A 26,276-nucleotide genomic window follows, 5' to 3' on the forward strand; every position below is an offset into this window, starting at 1 on the left:
TCCGTGTGCCGGTGTTTCGGAGAGGTGGAACTGGGTGGGGGCATCTGCGCGATTTGAGAGAATCGCACGGTTCCAAGTGTCGATGTGTGTTCCGCGTATCATTACAAATTTGATTGGATTAGGGCTCTTAAGCTGCCTAATTGTTTATTCCATTTGAAAACTGTAGCATTTACTACTTGCAGACCTTATACTACAGTCGTCTTTTTTTTTCTTCTCTCCCTCCTATGATCATATATTTAGTTTTGTCTTCATTTAATTCGAATCTGAATTTCGGTGATTCTTCAATAATTTTCTTCACCACTATTCTTAATTATTTTGCTGTTCTTGCTAAATTCTTTCACTGATGCTCATTTTTCATGATTATTTCTTTCACCTTCATGCTGTATTTTCTAGTTATAGTTTTTAACACTAAGTTGAATAATGTAGTGTATAAAGGATCTCCCTGATTCCGCCTTTTGCAACCGTAAATTTATCTGAAAAGTTTGATTATATAATTTAGAAAAATATGTAAAAATTATTTATGTCTATAGAGTGTGTAAAACATAATTTTTGTATTTTACTGTGGTCCCGTATTGGGACAGTGCAAGTTCGGCAAAGCGACCCCTAATTCTACGCTCTGTACTTTTATTCGCACTTTTAATTATATTGGCCAATTATATTAGTCCTGGTTATTGGATAATTGTCAAGGCCATAGTCCAAAAAAATAATAAGAAGAAAAATAAGATGCAGGTTATGTTATGCAAACGTAAACAATTGTATGTAGTAAATAAAATTAGTTATTAAAATGCAGTACTGCAAGCAAAATACAATTAATTAAATTTACCTTTATATAATAATTGCATATCATATCAATATTGTGGAGCAATATATAATTTTTCTGCTTCAATGACACAAGGTATGAAATATACGTCAATTTGACAATTTCAATTGACAATATGAATTATTTAAGATAGTTGCAATATTTCTCCGCGACTCGCGCACGGTCGTTTCTTGTTTCCCTTCCAAGTACTTGCACACCGCGAATAGTAAAACAGTGAGAAACCATACTTAACTGACTTGATGTTACGATTATTTAAAAAACTTATTTTTGTAGATATTTTTACTGTCAAAAGAAGACTTAGAGATTTCCGACGAGAAATGGGAAAATCTGCAGATATAATAGAAGATGATGGTGGATTGATGGGAAGATCTGGAAAAGTTGTTCTTACAGCAGTAGTTATGTATGTCAGAAATACTAATTAAAATCCAGTTTTGTTGGTTATCATTGTTATTTTTACAGAAATGGAACAAATTTTTTATTTAAGTTATGTGCATGGGTGTACACTGGTTCCCACAGTATGTTCTCAGAATGTATTCATTCTTTAGCAGATACAATCAACCAGCTTATTTTAGCGTATGGGATTCACAAGTCTGTTCAGGTAAATATAGTTTTTTCTTTGGTTAGAATAAGCCATTAGCACAAATATTTAATTTTCACAAAAATATCCATGTGTTTGTACCTAATTAAATTTTTTTCCTAGCTGAAACTTTACTTTAAATTTATTTTCTACTTTATTTTTATTAGATTGCAGATTCCTACCATCCATATGGCTACTCCAATATGAAGTATGTAGCATCATTGATTTCAGGTGTTGGAATCTTTTGTGTAGGTACAGGATTGTCAGTTTACCATGGCATATCTGGCCTGCTTCATCCAACTCCATTGGAAGACTTCTTTTGGGTAAATATGTTTTAAGTTTACTTAATGGATTGTGTTAGAATAGTATATCAGAGTAAGATCAATAGTTCCTGACCTATTGGTAAAAAAATGTGTAAAATGTTTCAATGATTGCTACATAGTTGCTTTCTTTGTGCTGTTGTTAGAACATTTTAGATTTAGATCCTTCTTTTATAATTACTAGGCATGATTTCCATTAAGGTTGCTATTCTTATTTCTGCCTTCTGAACTTCATTTACTACATTAGGACATCTGAACTGATCATTGGATCATGATAAACAAAAAATTCAAAAACATTTTATTAGCTTATAAGTTTCCCGAGGTAACGCTGTCGAATTCTTTTTGTTTTATCGAGTTTTGACTTTTTGATATCACTTAGAAATCAAAACAACGAATTTTATTGCAAAAGGGTGAAACTCAACATATTTATTATGGTTAAACAAAAAATAAGCATAAAACAAAAAATATTTCGACAGCGTTACCTCAAAGAATGTCTAAAGAAAATATATACAAAATTCCATGTGGGTCGGTCAGGTAGTTTTTGAGTTACAATGTCTACATCCTTTGAAAAAAGCAGTTTTGAGGAAAGCGCGTTTAAAGTATTGTCAACTTTTATTTTCAATTTCTTTTTTGTCTGTCAAGTCATAAAGTGATGCACACCGGGATATGTTGTTGAATCGCGGAGTAATTTACAAAAGAGAATGAGAACATCTGTTGACCGTTTCTCACTACGCTCAATAGCGCTGGCGCGAACTTACTGCAAAGCGAGTCGAAGGTAGGGAGATAGTGTTGAATATCCCTACCCTCGACTCGATCTGCAGCAGGGAAATTACTTCGCGATTCAAAAATATATTCCGGTGTGCATCACTTTACGATTTGACAGACAAAAAGAAATTGAAAATAAAATTTGACAATACTTTAAACGCGTTTTCCTCAAAACTGCTTTTTTCAAAGGATGTAGACATTGTAACTCAAAAACCACTTGACCGGCCCACCTGGAATTTTGTATATATTTTCTTTAGACATTCCTTGAGGTAACGCTGCACGGTTCTTAGACATTACTACGGTTGTCCAGATCGACTAACCAATGAACATTAAGGGTGTGATTACGTCACGAGTATACTGTCATTTGAATCGTAATATGATTTTTCTGAGAAAACTAATAAGTATTTTAGAAAAATTTAAACGCAGAATGAAAGATTACGTTATTACCGAGGGCCGAAAGTCCCTCAGAGTAAATAAAAAGTTTGAAATATTTGCAATTAAAAAATCACACTTCTCTTTTATTTTCAGTTCTGTAACTTATTAAAATAAACATTATATAAGTTTTCATGGACTTTCAGCCCTCGGTAATAATGTATTCTTTCATTCTGCGTTTAAATTTTTCAAAAATATGTATTAGTTTTCTCAGGATTCGAAAAAAAAATGAATACATTTAAAGCACATTGAGAATTTTGACGTGCGTCAAAATTTTTGCATTTTGCTCCTTCCCCTTAATCGGTATTTATATGTCTTTGGTGTATGGAAAATAGTCAAGATAGTTAAGAAATAAAGATGTTTAGTGGATTATAATACCTAATTATGGAAAACTGTTGATATTTATCCACGCAATATTTACGGAAATCTACGACTTCAATCTCCACTCTACACTGAAAATTTGTCGATGAATTTCCATTAATACTGGATTAACTATTGAATACATACTATCCTTAGAGGTCAGCTAGGATTATGTGAATTAGAATTATGTACTTGTATAATTTATTGTAGGAATTTAAATAATAGGTACCTAATAAATTTGGCCACACTACAACCTGTACCTGGCATTCTAAAATATCATCAACATTATTATTACGTTAATACATAATGGTATTTTAACGTTTTCTACCTTATAAATATATATTCTTATTTAAACTCCTACAATAGGTACGATGTACAACTTTCATGAATAATTCAAAATAAGTTTTTACGGGAAACCACACCAAAATTACAAATACAAAAATATAAAGTAAACTAGGATATACCGGGTGGTGAATTGGAAAACGGGCCATAGGAAACTCAATGTAAAATTCTAAACTGTTGAATTTCTGCTTCCCTAATTATTTTACATCAAAAGACGTTAGAAACTATTTGTAGAGGATTGAAATCTGTATTGAAAACAACTGTTAAAATTGTGCTACGAAATAAACATTTTCCAAAATTTTGTAAAAATGCGTAAAAGTTTTTCAGCCCAAAATTAGGCCACACCCAGTACAATAATGTCTCACAATGAAGTTATTATTTTCACATTTTTGACTTGTCAATATTTTTATTTTATCATTAAAAGCAATACAGTTGATAAGATACCCTCAGTTGCGGAAAAAGTATTAATAATAAAGATTTTTTATTCAGTCAATGGTGTGAGCACTGTCAGTTAAATAGTAACGTGTGGCTTAACTTTTACACACATACTTACTGTGGGAAATGTATTATAGTTTTCAAAATTTTGGAATGCGTTTAAATCGTAGAACAATTTTAACTTTTGATTTTAATACAGATTTCAATTCTCTACAAATCGACTCATGCAGCGAAGACTGTACTAACTCATTTTTTTTAAGTTTTCGAATAAAGCAAGATAAAGTTTTGATTAATGCAAAAAATCAGGGGTTCTTATTTACTAAATTGTTTTTATATTTATCCATTGTGTTTACCGTATTGTTCCACTTGTGCTTTTGAACATGTCAATTTTTTTTCTTTATATGGTTTTTGAATGAGTTAGTACAGTATTCGCTGGAAAAAACCGGGAAAATCCTGGATAGTACATCCTAGATACTTATTTGTACTTATAAAATACACCTTCTATTCATATGTATTATTTTTAATAGAAATTTATACGCTGTACAACTTTTATAACGTAAACAATTTTGTTCATGTAGGCGTACTTTACTTAACCTTAAAATGCGAAAACTATACTAACTCACGAGACAACGACGTTCCGTTTGGAATGCCGAGGAAGACTATACTAACTTTGAGATAGGATAGTTTTCGTTGGATAATGTAAAGATATACGTTCGGAATGCCGAGGAAGACTATACTAACTTTGAGATAGGATAGTTTTCGTTGAATAATGTAAAGATATACAAGTTAGTACAATATCTAAGTGCAAAATTGGTTGCCTAAACGTAAACAAATTAACTTAGAACTATGTTCACTGAAAGGCAGCACGGTTATCTAATTTTTCAGGGGTGTAACTCAAAAACGCCAAAAATTGAGTTAGTACAGTCTTCTTTGGACGGGTCGAAATATTCTCTCATGACTTTTGATGTAACATAATTAGGGAAGCAGGAATTCAACAGTTTAGAATTTTACATTGAGTTTCCTATGGCCCGTTTTACGATTCACCGCGCGGTATAAGATAAAATGTGTATTGTTTGTCTTATTATTTAATAATAACACAAATACTACATAATATATATACAGAATAACACGCATTCAATGATCGAAAATCATTTAAAAATATGGGATTCTGTATTCTTGTGACGTAAAGTCAAAAATTAAAGTCTCCCCACCACCATCGATCTGGGCAGCCGTAGTATGTCTAAGAACCGTGGTAACGCTGTCGAAAAAATTCGTTGTTTTGACTTCTGAGTGATATCAAAAAGTCAAAAGTTGATAAAACTAAAAAACTCGACAGCGTTGCCTCGAGAAACTCATCAGCTAATAAAATCTTTTTGAATTTTTTGTTTTCCATGATCCAATGATGAGTTCTGATGTCCACCGCAAAATTCATTGTTTTTTGAGTTGTCTTTAAAAATTTGCCACCGTTGGCTTATTTTTCATTATTTTCGCTTGAATTTTTTCTTGAATAATCTATGAGTTGTACTGAATATGTTTATTTAATTTAAAAATAAAATAATTGTACCATAATTAAAAAAAATGTGCTTTAAATGTTGATTTCAACCCCTACGGCCCCTCCTTAAGGATAGCTATGACACGATTTTGATAATCAACCCATGCAAGTCGTTTTGTCTATGTATGAAATTTAATAAAAAAAATGTTTCATTCGGAAAGCAGATGGGTGCAGGTTGACCTATATTCGGATCTTATGCCCGTATTTATAGTCGAGCCTCGAGACAAACCTTGAATAAAGTTTGGGTTTAGTTTACTCCTCCTCCTCAGTCGTTTCCTCATTGCTGAGTGTCGTGATTCCCTATAATACGAGCAACTATCTCTTTCCATCGGCTTCTGTTCTGAGCTTCCCTCATGGATTCAGAGAATGTTTTTCCACTGGCTTTCTGTACTTGATCCGTCCATCGAGTAGGTGAAGCGACCTCTACTTCTACGCCCTTCAACGTTTCCCGAAATTATAAGTCTTTCAAGATTATCATCACTTCTTCTTGCAATATGGCCGAAAAATTTTAAGACGGTGGAGAGGCAAATAGAGGAAAGTCGAGTCTGAATATTAAGCTCTTGGAGGATTGAGTGATTTGTTCTGTGTTCCGTCCATGAGATCCGAAGCATTCTTCTCCAGCACCACATTTCAAAGGCGTCAATCCTTTTTCTGTCGTCGGATTTCATTGTTCATGTTTCGGATCCGTAATTAAATATGGGAAAAATTAAGGCACGTACTAATCTTATTTTGGTGTTCTTCTACAAGGAGCGATCTTTCCAGATTTTCGATAATCGACTCATAGCGTTTTTGGCCATGCCTATTCTCCTACGTATTTCTGTTTCACAAGATCTTGTATTACTGATGTAGGATCCTAGATAATTGAACTCGTTAACCACTTCAAACTGGTCCAAGGCTCCTATTGTCTGAAGTGAATTTGAATAATCTACTATCATAATTTTTGTTTGTTGTTTATCGATCCTGAGACCACATCTATTGCTTTCGGCTTCCACTAGCTTCAGCAGGCTGGACATTTCTTCTTCGGATGCAGTTATTAATATTGTATCATCTGCTTATCTGAGATTTGAAATCTTCTTTCCTGCGATAGAAATACCGCCATTCCATTTGTCGAGTGCTTTTCTCATTATATGTTCCCCATAGAAATTAAAAAGACTTGGAGATAGAATACATCCTTGTCGGACTCCTCTACCTATTTTAAAAGTATCGGACTTATGGTTTTCAATTCTTATTCTGGTTTCACTGTTCTCATATAGGCTTATCACCAGAGCTGACAGATGATCAGGAACCCCCATCTCATATAGAACTTTCCACAAAACTGTCTAGTTTATACAGTCAAATGCCTTCTGATAATCCACAAAGCAGATGATCATCGGAATTTTGAATTCTCGTGCTTTCTCAACGAGTTGTCGCATATTAAGAATTTGCTCTCTTGTGTCTTTACCCTTCACGAAGCCTGCCTGTTCTTGTGGTATTTGTCTATCCAGGTATGTCTGCATACGACACTTGATGATTCTCAACAGAATTTTACTTGGGTGTGAAATTAGTGAAAAGGTTCGGTAGTTACTACATTTTGTGGTTACGCCTTTCTTATGAATGGGAGTAAATAGTGCGGTACACCAATCACTGGGCCATTTGCCGATTCTCCATACATGATTGTAGTCTCCACATTAATTGGAAACCATGTTCACCCATCTTCTGTAAAAGTTCTATTAGAAATAGTAGATAATAAAAGGTACAAATAATACTAAACAAACTATTTATTTTAACCGAACCGTATTATAATAATATACAAACAAAGAAATTAAGATGTGTCTTCTACAACGTATACTTCGAGACTACAAATCAAACACAAAACTCTACTGACATCGTTTCCACATTCATAATGTAACTCGACACTTTTTCTCGCAATTTTACGTTAAGAGTGTTCGACCTAAAAGGTTCGGGGAATCAGCCCGCCCACTTAGACTGCATATGTCCATTTTAACACTAATAAAAATACCATAATTTATAGTTGAATATATTCTAACTTCCCCTCGCAACTAAAATTATTTTTGAAGTAGTCAAACAGACCCCCTTTACTACTTAAGTACTCTAACTTAACCCTATTCAGCGGCTTAGTCAACATATCGGCTATCATATCCTCGGTAGGACAATACTTAAAGTTAACAACCCCTTTTTCAATATAACTAATTCCGGCTCTAAACCCACAAATTCCTTTATAACCTGTTTTAACCAAATTGCTTCCTGACATCCTTCAGCCAATGCTATGTACTCTGCTTCAGTTGATGATAGAGACACGCAATTCTGTTTTCTACATCCCCAATTTATAGGCAAACCCCGTAATAAAAATATATACCCGCTATTTGATTTTCTGTTCCCCTTGTCTTCTGCCCAGTCAGCGTCTGCATAGCCGTATAATGCACTATCTGTCCCTTCTTGTCCTAAAATAAGCTTTTTATATTTACTTTTCTTTAAATATCTTAACAGCCTCTTTGCTTCGTTCCAATCGACTTCATTTGGATTTTTATTCTGTTGACTTAGTATGGTGACGCCTGCCAATATATCCGGTCTAGTATTTACCGCAATATATAATAAACCACCAATCAATTGTTGATATATTTCACTGTTTTTCACCGGCTTTTCTCTGCTAGGCTTATAGTATCCAACATCCAGCGGTATATTGAACTCTTTTCCATCTTTCATCATAAACTTGTTCAGCAATTTGTCAATATAACTGGCCTGATTTAAACTACATATCCCTTTATCGCACATTTCAATCTTCATACCTAAATAATCTTGTAATAATCCCAAACTCCTTATATAAAAATTACATTTTAGTTTCTCTTCAAATATAACAATTATTACCTGTGAATCCTTTGCTGCTATTAAAATGTCATCCACCTATATAAGTACGTAAACCCTTTCATTATTTATTACTTTGATAATATATAAATATGTATCAATATTGCTTTTACAAAAAATTTTCCTTAATGACGTGATTTTCTCTTGCATAGCTTGCTTCCATTTTTCACTATCACTTCTTTCAAGCGCTTCTTTCTTGTTTCTTTCTAAACACCTTTATTTACTCTGCTAGATCTACGATCACCTGAATTCTGTATATCGAGATCTGTATCTAATTGATAGTTAGAATCACCGTCATCGTCATGGGATTGTTCCCAACTTAAGCTCTCATACGTGTTAGATGTATCCGTAGAATTTTCTATTTCCTCCGTGTTTTCAAAATTTGCAACCTCTCTGTCTTCTACGTCGTTTGGCTCTATTTTTTCCCGTTCCATCATGGACCCAATGGATATTTCCTCACTTTTTGCCTCCTTTTTCTCGACGCATATATTTCTCTTGGAAAACACCACACTACGGCTAATTGTAATACGTTCTGTATCTACATTAACAATCTATATGCTTTTGATTCATCAGAGTAACCTACAAATATCAGTGACTCACCTTTTGGATCAAATTTATCCTTCATTTTTTCTTTGGGAATGTGGCTATAAACCGTAGACCCAAATATTTGCAAATTCGACACATTCGGTGTTACTTTATGCCACAATTCATAGGGCGTTTTTTCTTTCGACTTAGTAGGTAATCGATTTTGCAAATAATTTGCTGTCACTATTCGCTTCCCCCAAAATTTCTTTGCTAAACCCGCATCGATTAACATGCACCTAGCCATTTCAACTAGAGATCGATTCTTTCTCTCTGCAACCCCGTTTTGTTCTGGAGAGTACCCTGCTGTATATTGAATTTTTATACCTTCACCCTTTAAAAATTCCCTTAAATTATTATTTACGTACTCGCCACCCCTATCCGACCTAATTACTTTTGGAACCCTACCTAACTGATTACTCGCAAATTCTATAAACTCTTTTATACATATTACCGCTTCATTTTTATGATTTAATAAATATATAGTTGTATATCTAGAAAAATCATCAATTAAAGTCAAAATATAACGTTTACCCCCTGGAGTAACAGTCTTCATGGGCCCGCAAATATCCGAATGTAATAAGTCAAGAATATTAAATGTATTGCTATGAGAAAATTTTGGAAAACTCTTACGTAAAATTTTACCTTTCATACAGCATTCACAAGTTTCCCTAATCCTACAGTCTGTCATATCAATCCCGACTGCCATTTTCTTTTCCATTAAGTGTTTGACTGCATCCATGTCCCTGTGTCCAAACCGTCTATGCTATGCATGTTGACAGTTGCTGGAGTGCTCCAAAGCACTCAATCCATGGTCCACAGTTGAAATTTTGTATAAGTCCGGTGAAGGCACCGCACTCGCGACGACTTTTCCGTGTAAAGCGATTTTACCTCGTTTTTATCGAACTGCACATTATGTCCCGCACTTGTTAGCTTTTTCACCGAAAGCAGATTTGAGTCTAATCCCGGCACATACAACACATTGTCGATATTTAAATTTTCCACTCCCGATCCAGTCACGCACTCAATAAGTCCTGTTCCTATACCCTGAACCTCGGAGTATTGCCCTTTCTCCGCCAAACTTACAACGCCCTTTCTGCTACCGTCGAATTGGGTATAGAATCCTTTGTAATTAACCATGTGGCTCGAAGCTCCTGAGTCCACATACCACGAAGCAGAATCCCTTTTTCCGTCCCTTGAGCTATAATTGACCATAAAACATACATCATCAGTACCTTCAGTGACTTTATTGGCCTTTTCCTTTTTAAACGCTTTGTACTTAAAGCAATCTCGTTTAAAATGGCCCTTCCGGTTACAAAAATAACACTGCCTTGCTTCTGCCCTTGCAGTACCATTATTTTTGTTACCCTCGTATACTGACTTCATCACCGACTCCTCCTGATTTCATCCCAAAGCTCCCTGACGTCTCCTGTACTCATCTATTAATTTACTCGTAACAAATTCTAGAGTAAATTCACTCGATGGCCTACTTTCCAGCGCTGTAATCAAAAAACTGTATGAGTCTGGAAGACTTCCCAGCAAAATTCCTGCTGAGAACCTGTCCTTAATTTCCTCCCCTAAGGCGGCCAGTTTATTCAACGATTCTAGGAATAAACTAATGTGTGCTTCCATACCACCATTCTCCTCTAGCGATAGCCTACAGATTTGCTTTAACAAAAACACCATACTAGACAAACTTGATTTCTGATGATACTCCCTTAGCGCTACCCACGCATCGCGCGCGAATTCCCTGTTCCGGATATGCACTAATTGATTAACGTCAACAAGTAAGGCTATAGTTGACAAAGCCTTATCATTTTGTTTTTTCCAAGAACTGCTTCGATCTGCTTCTAATGGTAACTCACTCGAAACTATCTCCCATAGATCAGCATTGATGAGTAACATTTTCATTAAATAACTCCAGGATTGATAGTTCTTGCCGTTCAACTTTTCGACGTTATATTTCGCACTCTCTGCCATTATGTATTCGGTTAACACGAAAATTTCGCGACTGTACACTTTTAATTATTATCTTAATACAGGTGAGCTAACAACGTAACTGAGGCCAATAACCTATTAGAAATAGTAGATAATAAAAGGTACAAATAATACTAAACAAACTATTTATTTTAACCGAACCGTATTATAATAATATGCAAACAAAGAAATTAAGATGTGTCTTCTACAACGTATACTTCGAGACTACAAATCAAACACAAAACTCTACTGACATCGTTTCCACATTCATAATGTAACTCGACACTTTTTCTCGCAATTTTACGTTAAGAGTGTTCGACCTAAAAGGTTCGGGGAATCAGCCCGCCCACTTAGACTGCATATGTCCATTTTAACACTAATAAAAATACCATAATTTATAGTTGAATATATTCTAACAAGTTCTGCCGTGATGTCATCGCAACCAGGTGATTTATTTCTTTTAAGGTGTTTTATGGCTTCATCGACTTCAGTCCTTAGAATACCTGGTTCTAGGGTTGTTGTTGAGACTTGCAGTGATGTTATATGATTAATGTTAGAGGTTTCAGTTTTATAGAGTTCTGTGCAGTATTTCTTCCAAGTCTCCAGAACCGCATCCATATCGCTTACCATATTACCTGTCTCATCCTCTATAGCGTAATTTCTGGGTTTGAATTCCCGAGCCAGTAACTTTACTTTCTGAAAGAGATCTCTTGTTTCATTTCCATGTAAGTGGATTTCTACTTCCTGGCAAATGTTTAGTTTACACACAAATTTTATTTAAGGTCGGTCTTGAGACTCGACTATAAATACGGGCATTGGACTATAATAGTTCATTAATAAGCAGACATACAATTTCATTAACTCACATATTTATAGTACCTAATAAACAGCTATAAGAAGTATTCACTTTTATCTGAACATGCGCCATTTTATTATGTTTATTTACAATTTATAAATATATGACAACTTATATTAATATTGCTAAGTTGTCCGTGTACGTGTCAATCATTGTACAGTATGTTCTATAACATTGGACCTATTGTATTGTATTTTAAATTTTTATCCTAGTACAGCTGCGATAATGGCTAAAGTTCATAATTATTATTTCAGGCCTACTTCATCTTATGTGGTTCTCTAGTATCGGAGGGTGCCACTTGGTTAGTTGCATTTAATTCAATAAGAAAAGGTGCCAGAGAAGTCAATATGACTGTAAAGGAGTACAGTAAGTAGATATATTTATTGTAGTGTCTCTGCTAATCCTCCGCTAGTTTTTAGAGGCCAAGATCCTAGTGTAAATGTTGTCTTGTTAGAAGACTTTGCCGCTGTGATTGGAGTTATAGTGGCTGCTGGTTGTATGGGGGTGTCTTCTGTAACAAATAGTCCTGTACCTGATGCTTTAGGATCACTACTTGTTGGGTGTATTTTGGGCTCTGTAGCATCTTTTATAATATACACCAATGTTGCAGCACTTGTAGGCAGGTAAATGGTTTGTTTATGTATTTTTTTAACAAGTCCCCAAATAATATTTGCATGAAAAAGTTATACTCCTAATGAACAAATTAATTAGAAAACTGTATTCAAATATTTATGTTCCAGATCAATACCAGAAGAAAATTTAGAAAAAATAAATACCGAATTGGAGAGGGATATTATGATTAGAGCAATTCATGACGTGAAAGGCATTGATATGGGTAGTTACTTGGTACGATACAAGGCAGAGCTAGATTTTGATGGAAGGGAATTGACAAGAGCTTACTTAGATAAGCTTGAACTAAATGAACTATTAGAGGTAAGTTTTCTACACAATAATGAAGACAGGTAACAGGTGGGATGAAAAGTTCGTAGGCTGACACGTAGATGGCACTTCAGGTATTAAATCCATATGATTTTAAGTCAGCCTAACCTTCAAAAGATGAGTGTATAAATCAAATACAAAATGTATTGACAGCTGTCCAACTATTAGTTTATGCGATATAGCATTTTGAGTAAAGCAACTTGTGTGATTTAAAAAAGAATGGATACAAAGGAATTTCGTGTCTTAATAAAGCATTGCTTTTGGAAAAAAATACTGTTGAAGCCAAGACTTGACTTGATGAACATTATTCGGACCCTGCACCAAGAAAATCAACCGTTGAGAATTGGTTTGCTATGTTTAAAGGAAGCCAAATGAGCACCAAGGACGTTGCAAATAATTTTGGATGACGGTAAAGTGAAGTTGTTCGAGAGAGCTGAGACTCAAAGATATCAAAGGAACGTATTGGATATATTGTGCATGAATATTTGGGTATGCGCAAGCTGTGTCAAAGTGGGTGCCGCGAGAGCTCACAGTCGATCAAAAACAACAACGAATTGATGATTCTGAAAAGTGTTTAAAGCTGTTTAATTGTAATAAAACCGAACTTTTGCGTCGACATGTTACAATGAATGAAATATGGCTCCATTATTTCACATCGGAGTCCAATCGACAGTCAGCCGAGTGGACTACACGTGATGAACCGACTCCAAAGCGTGGAAAGACGCAACAGTCGGCTGGCAAGGTTATGTCAACAGTATTTTGGGATATGCATGGTATAATATTCGACTATCTTTGTGGCACCATAGTGGATAACAAAGGCAAAAAAAATAATATGTAACTCGACAAATTAAACAAACATAAAAATATCTATACTTGGTGCTACGTAACTTTTCGGAGTATCTCGGTAGCTCTAAGTCTTCAGAGATCTAGGGGATGGATTCTTAATAGATTTTAAATATAATAGAAACTCAGTTGCTCAGGGGGCGCCATAATTAAAAGAAAATTTAAGACGAAACATACTTAAAACTTCAAAATAAAATAATTAAAGTAACAATTTAATAAAAATATATAGTTATCATAAGATACAAACACATTTACATAAATGTTGATTTCTTACTTATGAACAAGAGAAAACGGATCAGATAATATTATCAATTAAAAAAAATTATTATAAAATGAATTAACTTTTTTTTAAATAAAAAATAAAAAAATGAAATGATGGATCTCTTGTAGACAATATAAGAGATACTGTCCACAAAAACAATAAAAAGGTTTACAAACAATACCTTATCATATAGTGCTGTACTCATTCTTCACGTTGTGAATGTCCAAAGTACGCAGTTTTCACTGAATTTAGATAAAGAATAGTACAAAAATGTTTATTTCCATGAAAAGTTTCAGCAAAGCTAAATAAATAAACTTCCAAATCTGCTCATATTGACTTTTTAAAATATTTAAATAACTTCTAATTAACTTCTTGAAGTAGTTGTTATTAATAATGACACCTAATGCATGACTTTATCCATGACTGCTTCCAAAAAGTGTATTACACACTAAAACTAACCAGCTATTTTGCCTGAACGCGGCAAGGCCATGATTTCTTCATAAAACTTCGAAATTGGCTACATTCTCACTTAAGTTCTCAATCAAACTTCCACTTAAAAAACTCAAACCAAAAATTCATCTCAACTCTTCAGAGACCGCTATAAGCTGTCTCTGCCCGAGGTTACAACTCAACCTCTCTTTTCAACTTCCAAAACTTGAATTCCTAATCTCACAACTTGAATGAATCTCCTCAAACCAAAACGCTTCCTTCCAAAAACCCACTCCATTTCTCTCATTCTACCCTACTCATCCAATCAACCAATAAGAAAAAAGTTTAATCCGTCCTTCTTTCATCATTAACTAATAAAAAAAATAACTAAGCTTCCTACACTTAATATCGACCAATAGGGAAAAACAAAACATGTTCTAAGCCAGGAAACCACCAAAAAGTCATTTCGCAAAGTCAGCAAACCTCTCCTGGTTCCACAGTTTTCAAGAAAGATATTGCTGAGTCCACAATTAACACCTGTGCTCTCTAATACACAAAGCAGCACGTTTTGTGAATCTAAACTCCAAGAATCGTGGAGCCAAAACGATCATTAGCTACAATGTAACTCTTTTTTACATCACAAACTGACTGTTAAAAGTTAAATTTTCGAGCGATAATATAAACACAGAAAACCGAAATTAGACATGACTGCAAAATAATATAACGTATTTCTTTAACAAAACTGATAAACTAAAAATTTTCACGTTTTTTTTTTCGGAACAGAAATAAATTCAATGAATTTACTTGGCATATGAAGCAATATTCTTATGTCTACAGGGTGAGACAAAAATATGTAACAATGACATTTACGATTTTTGGTTTCTGGATAAGCAAAATTATTGAGTTCCTTTGAACCGTTTCATCTTGAAAAGGGAAAACCATTAACAGCGACTATGACGTTGCGTTATTGGAGCGTTTGAAGGACAAAACCGCGAGAAAACGACCACACTTAATGAAGAAGAAAGTGCTGTTTCATCAAGACAAGGCACCGTATCACAAATCAATTAAAACGATGGCACAATTTCATGAATTGGGATTCGAATTGCTTCCACAGCCACCTTCTTCGCCAGATATGGTTCCCAGCGACTACCACCTGTTCGTTGACCTCTAGAGAATGCTCGCTGGAAAGAAATTTAGCATCAATGAAGAGCTATTCTCCGAAACTGTGACTTATTTTGGGCTAAAGACAAATTGTATTATAAAAAGGGTATTGAAAAGTTGTATGACTGACTATAATCGCTGTATAGAAGACTAGAAGGTAACTATGTTGAATAATAAAATTAAATTTTATTAAAAAAAAGTTTTTCTATATTTTGCATCTTAATATAATCTACAAAGATTGATTATTAAAACTCTAGACATACGAGAGTATAAAAAATAAAAAAATATACCCCTGTTATACTGATGGATTGTTTAAAACCTTAGGGGAATTTTATGAAACACAAAATGGACCAAAAAACGCTACAGGATTATGCTCAAAAGTATTTCAGAAGTGCAGAAGACGTCGTGGAGGTCCAACACATTGTTTTTAGATTTTTTTCCATGATTTTTTTGGGGTTGGATTTTTCTGAAATTTGAATCAATTACCTGATTAACCCTAAGATGCATACAAAATATTATTGTAATAACTTCAGTGTTACTAGATTTTGTGTTCTGTCAGTTAATATAAGTATACAGTCTTGATAATTCTGTTGTATTTCTTTCAGGAAATTAAGGGAATTGACAATATAGACAAACTAGAAGAATTTATGTTAAAACATGGTGAAAATATTGTAGATATGATGGGAGGTGAAATTGATCGAATAGAAATGAAACTGAGGGTAAGTTTATTAATACAGAGCATATTGGTTTACGTCACACATACACCAAAACATAAATATTTATATGATGATGCTAGTGTGAAAATTCATAGATAACTAAGTGTGTTAAAAAGTTCAAACGACTACAACAAATAACGGTTGGGCTCATACTGAAGGCCTTTGGAATTTTTTGATCATATTGCGTTATAAAGCTTCTTGCATCATTATGATTTTATCTTTTTAACCTTACTGTGCAGTTTAATTAGTTTCTTATTGTGTGGTTTTATTGTTTGGTTGCATGGTTATAGATTTCTTGATGTTTTACGTAACAAGTGGCCGATTTAGAAATAGCTATTTGTATAACAAGGGAGGAACGTGCAACTTTTCCTTCCGAGAATAAAGTTTACTGCCCGACACGTAGCGGAGAGCAGTAATCATTCAAGGGAAGAAAAGGCACTTTATTCCCATGTTATACATATGGTTTTTCCACCTTCCTCAAATAACAAGTCATTTTTTCATTTTTAAATAATTTATGTATGTAACTAATAGGATTTATTAGAAAACCAAAACTAACCAAGTAAGTACAGCAGAACTGTCAACTATAAGTCAAGTTATTGATGTAAACATTGTTTAATCAAAATAACAATTTACTGTTTTTCCATTCTGAAAAATACAGGGTGTTCTATAAATAAACATTAAAATGTATAGATACTTACATAATAGATAATATAATATTGTACAGGGCGTCAATAAGTTATTTCATCAATGACATACCATGACGTCACTTTAACTTTTACTCCCTAGGGAGGAAAAGTTTTTGGTTCCATCGTTGTAGTTTCCGTACACAAAGCTTATTAGCTCTCTTCATCGCGTCAGCATGTTCTCAAATTTCAATGTCGGTCAAGGTCCGTCAATATTTTCAAAGTAATCTTATTGTCAAGACTTGATTGTACATTTTCATTGAGTGATCCGTCATATGGGGAAATGTTAAGTTTAAGAATGGCACCACACTACGAACGTTACTGACTCATTCAGCACTCCGTGTATGACTGTTTCGTCATTTAGTTTTCTTAGATTATCAGGTAACTAATCCCATTCTATTCGCCAATTATAAAGTGGCCAAGTATTGTATATTTATTATCGATTGAGTGAGAGAGGGAGATTCAACGATAGCGACTCATCTAGAAAAGTATTTAAGGCGTACTGTTTGCGGAGAAATAGCACCTTGGCACTGTATTTAGTACACACAGTTTGTTAAAAGATTAAAATTACGGAGATTTTTAGAAATGAAAGATCATTGTGTAATGTAATTTTGGTCTTAGAGGTATATCAGGACCAATAAACGATTTTAATAGTTTTCTTTGTTTCAGAAAAAGCATCCAGAAATTCGGCATTGTGATCTAGAAATACTTTAGTTAGAGCCAAGTTATAAACATCTTAATTTTACTACATAGGGGAGTCAAGATAGAACGAAAACATGCATTGTTTCGGAATAATTCAAACAGGCTCATATTTTTCTAAAACTTTTTTTGTTAGTTTATATACATGTTAAAGTAAAAAGTTCTACTCACAGACTTTGCCGCTAATTGTTTAAACAATAACAATTGTTTTGTATAAATAATTTTAAAAATATCGTTGAATTCATCATTTTACTTTGATCAAATATGTTTCTATTTTGTTTTTGATTATCCTGAATCCGAATATGGCATTACAATTCGAAAATTCTTATACAGTAGCTCTTATACAGTATGTCTGCGTAGCTAGGATCCATATGGGAAACTTTTTTATTATCAATTTTACGAAAAGAAATTATTCTCCATAAAATGGTCTGCATAGCCTAAAATCTAAAACTCAACCATCAGATATCAAATTTTATCAATTTTATACGAGGTATGTCAAAAATATGAATTTCGATAAAGAGTAAAGTACCTTTATATTCCAGAATAATAAAAATTGTTATTATGAAAAGTTATTTGGAATTAAAACAATGTTTTAATATACAAATACATCCTTCTAATTAAAAAAAATTAAATTTTTTCTCAAATTACGCGATATACATCATCATTTTATTACATTTCTGATAACCATTTTATTATGTAATTGAAGGATTGATTTTATTATGTAAGGATGTAATTGAACATTATTGAAACTTAGTTTTTAATTCCAAACAAATTTTCTTAATAACAATTTTCGATATTGTGAAATTTAAAGGTACTTTACTCTTGAGTGAAATTCATATTTTTTTATATACCTCGTATAAAATTAATAAAATTTGATATCTCATGGTTGCATCTTAGATTCTATACGATGCAGAGTATTTTATAAAGAATAACTTTTTTCGCAAAACTGATAATAAAAAAATTATCAATAGGTTCCAATTTACGCCGACATACTGTATAAGAGCACAAAAAAAAATTTTTGTAACATTTATTATTGTTGAAGCCTATTAATAAATGTATTTTAGGTAAGTTTTAAGCAGGTAATTTTTAGTTTTTGTATTACATTTTTTTATCTTTTTTAATTTTCTCAAAAAGAAATTGTTTATTTCATTTCTAAAGTAAAATAATTTAGTGCATTTTAAAGATTACATCCTAAGCTTTAAAAAACACCTATAAAATTGTAATAAATCTGTTCAAACTTGAGTAATATCGTCTTAAAATGGTAGTAATTTTGTAAAACAAAAAAGTGTTCAAAAATTACATTTTTTGAGACGTCGTATAATTTGAATTAAATTTTTGAGATTTTTTTTGAAAGGAACATCGTTTAGTAAGATGTTTGAAAGGTAAGTTGTGATAATTTGAGAGTTCTATAAGTAAAATCGTATTATTTCCACATTTTTAAATAATTTTTAAACAAAATTCATGTAAGTCTCACTTTCCGCCCACACCTTACTTATGCCCATACAATTTATTTCTTTTCATTATAAACATAAGATAGCTTAACTGTTCTTCTTTCATCTACAGTTTGTAAAATTTCATTTGATCCATTAGTTAAAGAATTACGTTAAAATAACTCAACCGTGCATTTCTCCGAACGCTAGTTTACAGTGCGCCAATGTTTGTGAGAAGGGTGACTTTAGCGTTACAAATAAAAAATTATAGAAGCTATAGATTTAATTTTAGAAAAATCTTTGTACATGGTGTCCAGAAACTCTACCGACAAACGAAGACAGGAGATTCCTCCAATAATTTTAAGATATTTTAGCCCAATTCACCTAGTCCGAAAATGCTTCCTAAAGGAGCTAGAGCTCTTTGAAGATGGCGTCTTGTACATAGTTTTTCTTAAATAACTCCAGAACGCTTCTATTGAGAAAAACGAAAATTGGTACACATATTTATCTTCCAAAGATAAATCGACTCCATGCATTGCAAATTTCTAGTACCAGTCATAGGCGTCCGTTTTGGGTAGGGCAACAATTGTTTTATCGCATAACTTTTTTATCTTTAATTTTTAAGCATTTTTGACTATGGATTATTAAATTGTGAGATATTCTACAACTAAAAGGTACTCTTGTTTTAGGTCGATAGGATACACCGTTTTCTAGAAAAATCGATTTGAAAATTTTTCTTTTTTTGAATTTCCAAAAAAACTTTCAAAAAAAAAACTATTTAGAAATCTGAAAACTGGTACGTTTATTTATATTTCAGAGATGAATCGATTTCATTAACTGCGAATTTCTAGTACGGGTCATATGCGTCCGTTTTGGGTAGGTCAACGGTTATTTTATCGCATAACATTTTTGTCTTTAATTTTTAAGCATTTTTGACTCTAGATTATTAAGTTATGAGGTATTCTAGTACTAAATGTTACTCTTGCTTTAAGTTGATAAAATACACCGTTTTTTTTGAAAAATTTTTTCAATTTTTATTCAAATTCAAAAAACGAAAAGTTTTCAATTCGATTTTTCTAGAAAACCGTATGTCCTACGGACTTAAACCAAGAGTACCTTTTAGTACTAGAATACCTCACAATTGAATAATTCAGTGTCAAAAATGACTAAAAGTTAAAGACAAAAAAGTTATGTGATAAAATAACCGTTGCCCTACCCAAAACGGACGCCTATGATCGGTACTAGAAATTGGCAATGGATGAAATCGATTTATTCCTGGAAGATAAATATACGTACCGATTTTCGTTTTTCTAAATTGAAGCGTTCTGGAGGTATTTAAGAATAACTAATTACAAGAAGCCATCTTCAAAGAGCTCTAGCTCCTTTAGAAGCATTTTCGGACTAGGCGAATTGAGCTAAATTGTCTTAAAATTATCTGAAGAATCTCCTGTCTTCGTTTGTCGGTAGAGTTTCTGGAGACCCTGTATAAGGTTTTTTTTTATACTCACCGGACACCGCACACATCTTATGGAAAATAGAATGTCACTCAAACTCAATAAAATTTATATGAATAGATTCGTTTCAAATTAACGGTCAATTCTTATCATTGCGCCCACTCTGTATTTTCAATAGTAAGAGCAGAAATTGATATAAATAAATCTGAAATCAAATGGGTACGTACATAAGTTAGAGAGAGAAAAAATATTTTAAAATACCCAAATTATCGGTACTATTATACTGAATTTTTTAATGGTCAAGTCAGTTTTTTTCTAAAATTTATATTTTCGGATTTATTTAAAAAATCATTTAATTTCGCAGTTCATTTGTTTAATAAAAAATGAAGCACCCACTTCTCGAGTAGAACTTTTTGATATGTTGTTTATTAAACATTTCTTAATGAAATTACAAAAAGTTCTATCTTGTTTGATTTTTTCCGAAGTGAAATTCTATATGCACTCCCCTAACAGTATTTTTGAACTTACAATTTAAGCTTATTGTGTCCTAACAGCTGTAGGTAGCTTCTATCCAAACGTGTTTGTTCAATGTGGTAAAAGTTCAATGATTCTTTCCTATATTTTTTTAAGTCATATTTATTGCTCTTACGCCAATATTTAATAGAGATTAAGAAAAAATATGTGAATAAATTTTAAACACTTTTTCTTGTTTTATTGCACTATGTTTACAGCATAAATAAGTTAATCCACAAGGGAGAATTTCCTGTAGCTGGCTGTATACCATTAATTACAAGTAAATTTTAATAAAAAAATTTTGTCCTGGTAAAAGGTATATTAGTTTAAAAAGCCCCTATAGGGCTACAAACATAGAAACAAAACGTTTTCGCTCTGTAACAAGATCATCATCAGTGTTACAAGAACATGGTGAGCCACCCAAAAATACAAAGTTTAAAACCTTTTAAAAATAGACTAAAAGTCTTATATAAATGTAAACATCGTAAAATCCAAAGGATGGATATAATTCCTATGATTGTGACTTTAGGGCAACATATGACTCCCAGACGTGGTATGTGGGTTATTAGGTAATAATTAATTAGGTCATTATGTTATAAGAGTTGACAGGCAACTGAGAGTTGCTCTTGTTACAGAGCGAAAACGTTTTGTTTCTATGTTTGTAGCCCTATAGCGGCTTTTTAAACTAATATACCTTTTACCAGGGCAAAAATTTTTTATTAAAATTTAAATAAGTTAATGTTTACTTTCCTTCTTCTTCAAGGGCCTTCTATCGAAAATCAACAATAATTTAGGCAAATTTTTCTGTCTTGGATGTTCGTGGCCAAATCCTTTGAGCCCAAGAATGGCGTATATTCTTAAACCAGGTATGTTCTGGACCGCATCTACATTTGATCTTACCCTCTATTATGAGCTAAATGAAGTGACATCTAGTATGTTGCATTATATTATAATATAACGATCGGAGGGTAGAAAAATCATAATGGCTAAAAAGAAAAAAATATTACAATATTATCTTTTGGTGGAGCCCTTGCTTAACCCTTTGTTTGTGACTTAACAAATTGCGTGCCGCGTCGCTCATATATGATATACACAGATATTTTGCCAGGGGCACGTCGTCCACTTTTGATATACACGTATGAGTTTCTTGCCGTGGATATCAATCCACAATCTATTATCCCGATTAAAGCGTGGCACGCAATGTGTTAAGACGGTAAATATCCGATACCAAGAAGATACGAAGGCCTTGTTGCTCAGAGTCGGGAGTGATATTAGGGGGGTAAGGATGGAGCTAATACAGAAATAAAAGATAAAAGATATACAGTGATGAGCGCGCTAAACCGGCAAAATAGCTCAAAAGATGGGAAACATAATACATTGCGAAACAAAAAGAGATGAAACTAGTGGAGGTGGAAATTATCGTTATAAACGTCTAAAATAAAATTTAAATTGCATAGTTTCCCACCTTTAGACGTATCAGAGGAGTATGACAACTGTCACTGTGACAGTAGAATTTTATAAAATAATCCTGTCACAGACGTCTAAAGGTGGGAAACTGTGTTATGTAATGTTAATTTATACGTTTATAACGATCATTTTCACCTCCACTAGTTTCATCTCTTTTTGTTTCGCAATGTATTATGTTTTCCATCTTTTGAGCTATTTTGCCGGTTATTAGCGTGCTCGTCACTGTATAGATAATAATTTGACAATTTGTCACAAAGAAAACACTGTTATATTAGTACAGTTTGTGTAGCTACAGGTACAAATTACAGATGCAACAGAAGTAGTTTTTTCGAAAATCGGGATAAACCGTGTTTTCTTAAAAAAAAAGACTTAACAAATTTAAACCTAAATTTTGAGGTTATTCGAAAAAGTATAAAGCCAAAGTTGTAGTTGTAGTTGTATCACCAACAACTTGTAGTTTGGCCGAAAAAAAATTTTATGCTTAAAACTTTATTTAAATAATAATAAATAACTCGGATAGCTTGGGCTCAGGAGGACTGGATAACTCAGGCGGTAGGATGTCTGACTTCCATGCAGAAGACCGGGAGTCGAATCCCAGCGACGGCGAGAACATCTAATCTCAGTTTCAAACATTAGAATCAGTACCTATGGTTGTATATGTATATATTGCATACAGAATGGAAAGAAAGGTATATTGATGAGAACATAAATGCGCAGGAAACCATTATACAGATCAATCAGAAACTACATAACAGATAAACCTTGGTTTTCTAAAATGGAGTCGACAAAGGATATGACAAGAACCATATGCAGAAGGAGATTTAACCACTGTCTTACACCATCATATATATTTAAACTTAATCTAGCTGATAGTCCACAATGTATTTGTGGTCAGTTGGGTAACTTACAACATAAAATTTTGACATGTTCTCTTATTTCTAATAACGTTAACATGTTTTTAAATTCACTGTATTCTTTGACTGATGCCCACCATCCCATTAATTTAAACTATTTATTAACATTAGAAAACAATGAGTTGGTATACCGACTATTGTATAAACATATTTTAGATATTAAACTTAAATTGTAATTGTAAAATATAGAGTAAGTATTTCTTGTAAATTGTTATATATTAAATGAAAAAAAATATATAAAAAAATAATAGAAAAAAGTATATACCTAATAATTAAAAAAATGTAATAAAAAATATGTAGATAGTAGACAGTCCATAGTAAAAAGCTTTCGAATTAAGTAGAGGGCTAAAGAAGAATGTTGCAGTTTTTGCTTTGGAACTCTGAGAACATCATTTAGAAATCAAATACAAAAAATATATTATAAAAAATTATTAAAAAAAATAAAAAATAATTATTTATTAGTAGAATTGTTTATTAGAGATTAATATTAGTATTAGTTTTAGGATAAGATACGAAAAAATGACTAATAAAATAAAAAAAAATGTAAAATTGGCGAATGGATTTAGTGTCCGCAGTCATATAAACCCAAATAAACAACAATATATTGCAAGCGGGATTGCCATTCTATGAATTATCATAAATAAATCCTCACCAGTTAACAGCGATAATCCTCTAAAAGTACCTGTATAATACTAGATACCTTTCACAACCGTTACCGTTGAGAGCGCCAACATTGTCAACAAAATTCTCATTTAGTTTGTATTAGCCCTATCCTCCGTACACTGACTAATGTCTGACATGCGGTATAGACATTTTCAAAAATGTATACAGGCCCCATCTTGACTCAGCCTGAATAAAATGAGCAGGTACCTCGAGTAAAACCAGAGATAATAATAGGCGGTTAAAGCCTAGCACTGGTCCTGTTACCTTCCTTGTATACCGTAGACTCTAGAGATAGCAGACTTCTTCTGGTAGCACTACAACCCGGGGTGGGTCTTGGCTGACTGCACAACTCGCTTCCATCTCTAACGGTCGTCCGTGATAGTTGGATCAGAGGGTAGCCCCATTATTCTTAAATCTGACCATACACTGTCTCTCCATCGCATTCGTGGGCGTCCTAAGGGCCTTCCTCCCAGATCAGTTTGGCAAGGCGGTTATTAGGGAGTCTATGGACATGGCCAACCCATCTTAGACACTGAGATTTAATTTCTTGGACTACGTCGCTTGACCTCAGCATTTCTTCTCATTCGGTATTGGTTGGTATTAGGGTCGTGATAAGGTCCAAAGATTCTTCTGAGGATTTTTGTCTCAAAACATCTAAGTTTTCTTTTAATTGCTTCGGTCAGAGTCCACGTCTCACACCCATACATGAGCACCGGTCTAATCACTGTTTTTGAACTGCTATCTGCAAAAAGGGGATATCCGCATAAAAGTAAGTTTTACAAGAGAAGGTAAAAACTAAATAATTATGTAACCAAATCACTTAGAATCGGAAAACTTGGTATACCTATATGTTCAATATAGATTTATATACAATACTGTAAATAAGTGGTACCTACATAATTTTAATTATAATTGTATAATATTCACATTTTGATGTTGTGTAGAAGTCCCCTTTTTGCAGTTAACTGGAATTTAAATAAAAATTATCAGGAATAATTCAATAAGAGAAACACTACTTGCCAGAAAACACTTATTTGCCATTATAAACATGTAATATATAAGTATAGTCTGTCCGCTATAACTTTTCCCATGCGGTACGATTCATTTTCAATCAACTTAAGTCAAAACAGAAAGTGAAACGTACGCTGAGGTGTACAAAATGTATATATACATCGACGTTCGTTTCAATTTATGTTTTGACTTAATTTGATTGAAAATGAATCGTACCGCATGGGAAAAGTTATACGCTGTGAGCTCGTACGTAGAGGGGAAATTTAAAAGTTCGTGAGCGCCAGTAGTGACAAGTCAGGGAACCTTTCCTGGAAATTTGACATAAATGTCAAAGTGATTAATTTAAAATTGAAATTAAAAACATTAATTAGAAAAAATATTAGTTGGTCAAAGCTGTGTTATTTAAGGCTTTTACCTTAAATATACTTACGTTTTAAATACTGAATTTAAGTTTTTTTTAATATTCCTTAATATGTAATTATAAATTAATCTATTAATCTTAGAGCCATCTACACGATGGTTGTGAAAGTATCCGAAGAAAGAAATTAATATTTCATCAATAGAACGTAAAAATGATTAGAAAAATCTTAAAAAATCGATTACAATTAGTTTTTTGCGTTGTAAATATTAAGCGATAACAATTAAATAATAAATTTAAAAATTACCGGCGAAAGTTACATTAGTAATCGGCTAGTGGCGACACCAGCGAAACTCAGAGCTTATAGCGGACGGACTAATGAGTAGAAAAAAATCGATAGTATTAATTGTCAACTTGATGGACAGTGGGCCATTCTGTTATTTCCCTGCTCCAAATTGGGATATTATTTTCGTCGATGAATCTTAGCATTTTTTTAATGTCTTCAAACTTGGATGCCATTAATGGGCGTTTTTTAGAGTAAGCTCGCGTTGAAGGCAAAACCAGCACTTCTTCGGTTATTTTTCATTATACTTCTGCTGTAAAAGTCCTCTTTTTGCAGTTCGAGAAATTTTAGCCTCCATTTTTAATATACCTACTTAGAATAGACGCAGAAGTCCCATTTTTGTTGAAAACGGTCTGTTTACGTGTAAAGACCGCAAATAACAAAAAGTGAATTTATGAAAATTTGTTGGAAGTCCCCTTTTTGCAGTTAGCAGTTAATATATTCTGATCTTTGATGCTCGTGTTATGCTCTTAGATTTAATAGTATTGTGAAGGCTATACATACATCTGTT

At 33.1% G+C, this 26,276-nt stretch overlaps 1 protein-coding gene across 2 annotated transcripts in view; it reads left to right on the plus strand.

The window, feature by feature from the left end:
* LOC126879454 (zinc transporter 9) overlaps window positions 1-21,198 on the plus strand; it is a 28,365-nt gene extending 7,167 nt beyond the window's left edge. Inside the window, exons 4-12 of one of the 2 annotated variants that reach the window (XM_050642475.1) lie at window positions 1,094-1,220; window positions 1,280-1,418; window positions 1,565-1,720; window positions 12,135-12,246; window positions 12,293-12,503; window positions 12,621-12,813; window positions 16,120-16,233; window positions 17,583-17,660; window positions 21,006-21,198. In XM_050642475.1, the coding sequence (XP_050498432.1) occupies window positions 1,094-1,220; window positions 1,280-1,418; window positions 1,565-1,720; window positions 12,135-12,246; window positions 12,293-12,503; window positions 12,621-12,813; window positions 16,120-16,233; window positions 17,583-17,627 (1,097 nt within the window). In that variant the 3' untranslated portion in view covers window positions 17,628-17,660; window positions 21,006-21,198. Of the gene's footprint in view, window positions 1-1,093; window positions 1,221-1,279; window positions 1,419-1,564; window positions 1,721-12,134; window positions 12,247-12,292; window positions 12,504-12,620; window positions 12,814-16,119; window positions 16,234-17,582 lie in introns of both variants that reach the window. The other variant, XM_050642469.1, reaches the window with a different exon arrangement.
* Window positions 21,199-26,276: the final 5,078 nt, after the last annotated feature.

Source organism: Diabrotica virgifera, chromosome 1, assembly GCF_917563875.1.
Source record: "Diabrotica virgifera virgifera chromosome 1, PGI_DIABVI_V3a".
In the NCBI taxonomy this organism is placed as follows: Eukaryota; Metazoa; Arthropoda; class Insecta; order Coleoptera; family Chrysomelidae; genus Diabrotica; species Diabrotica virgifera.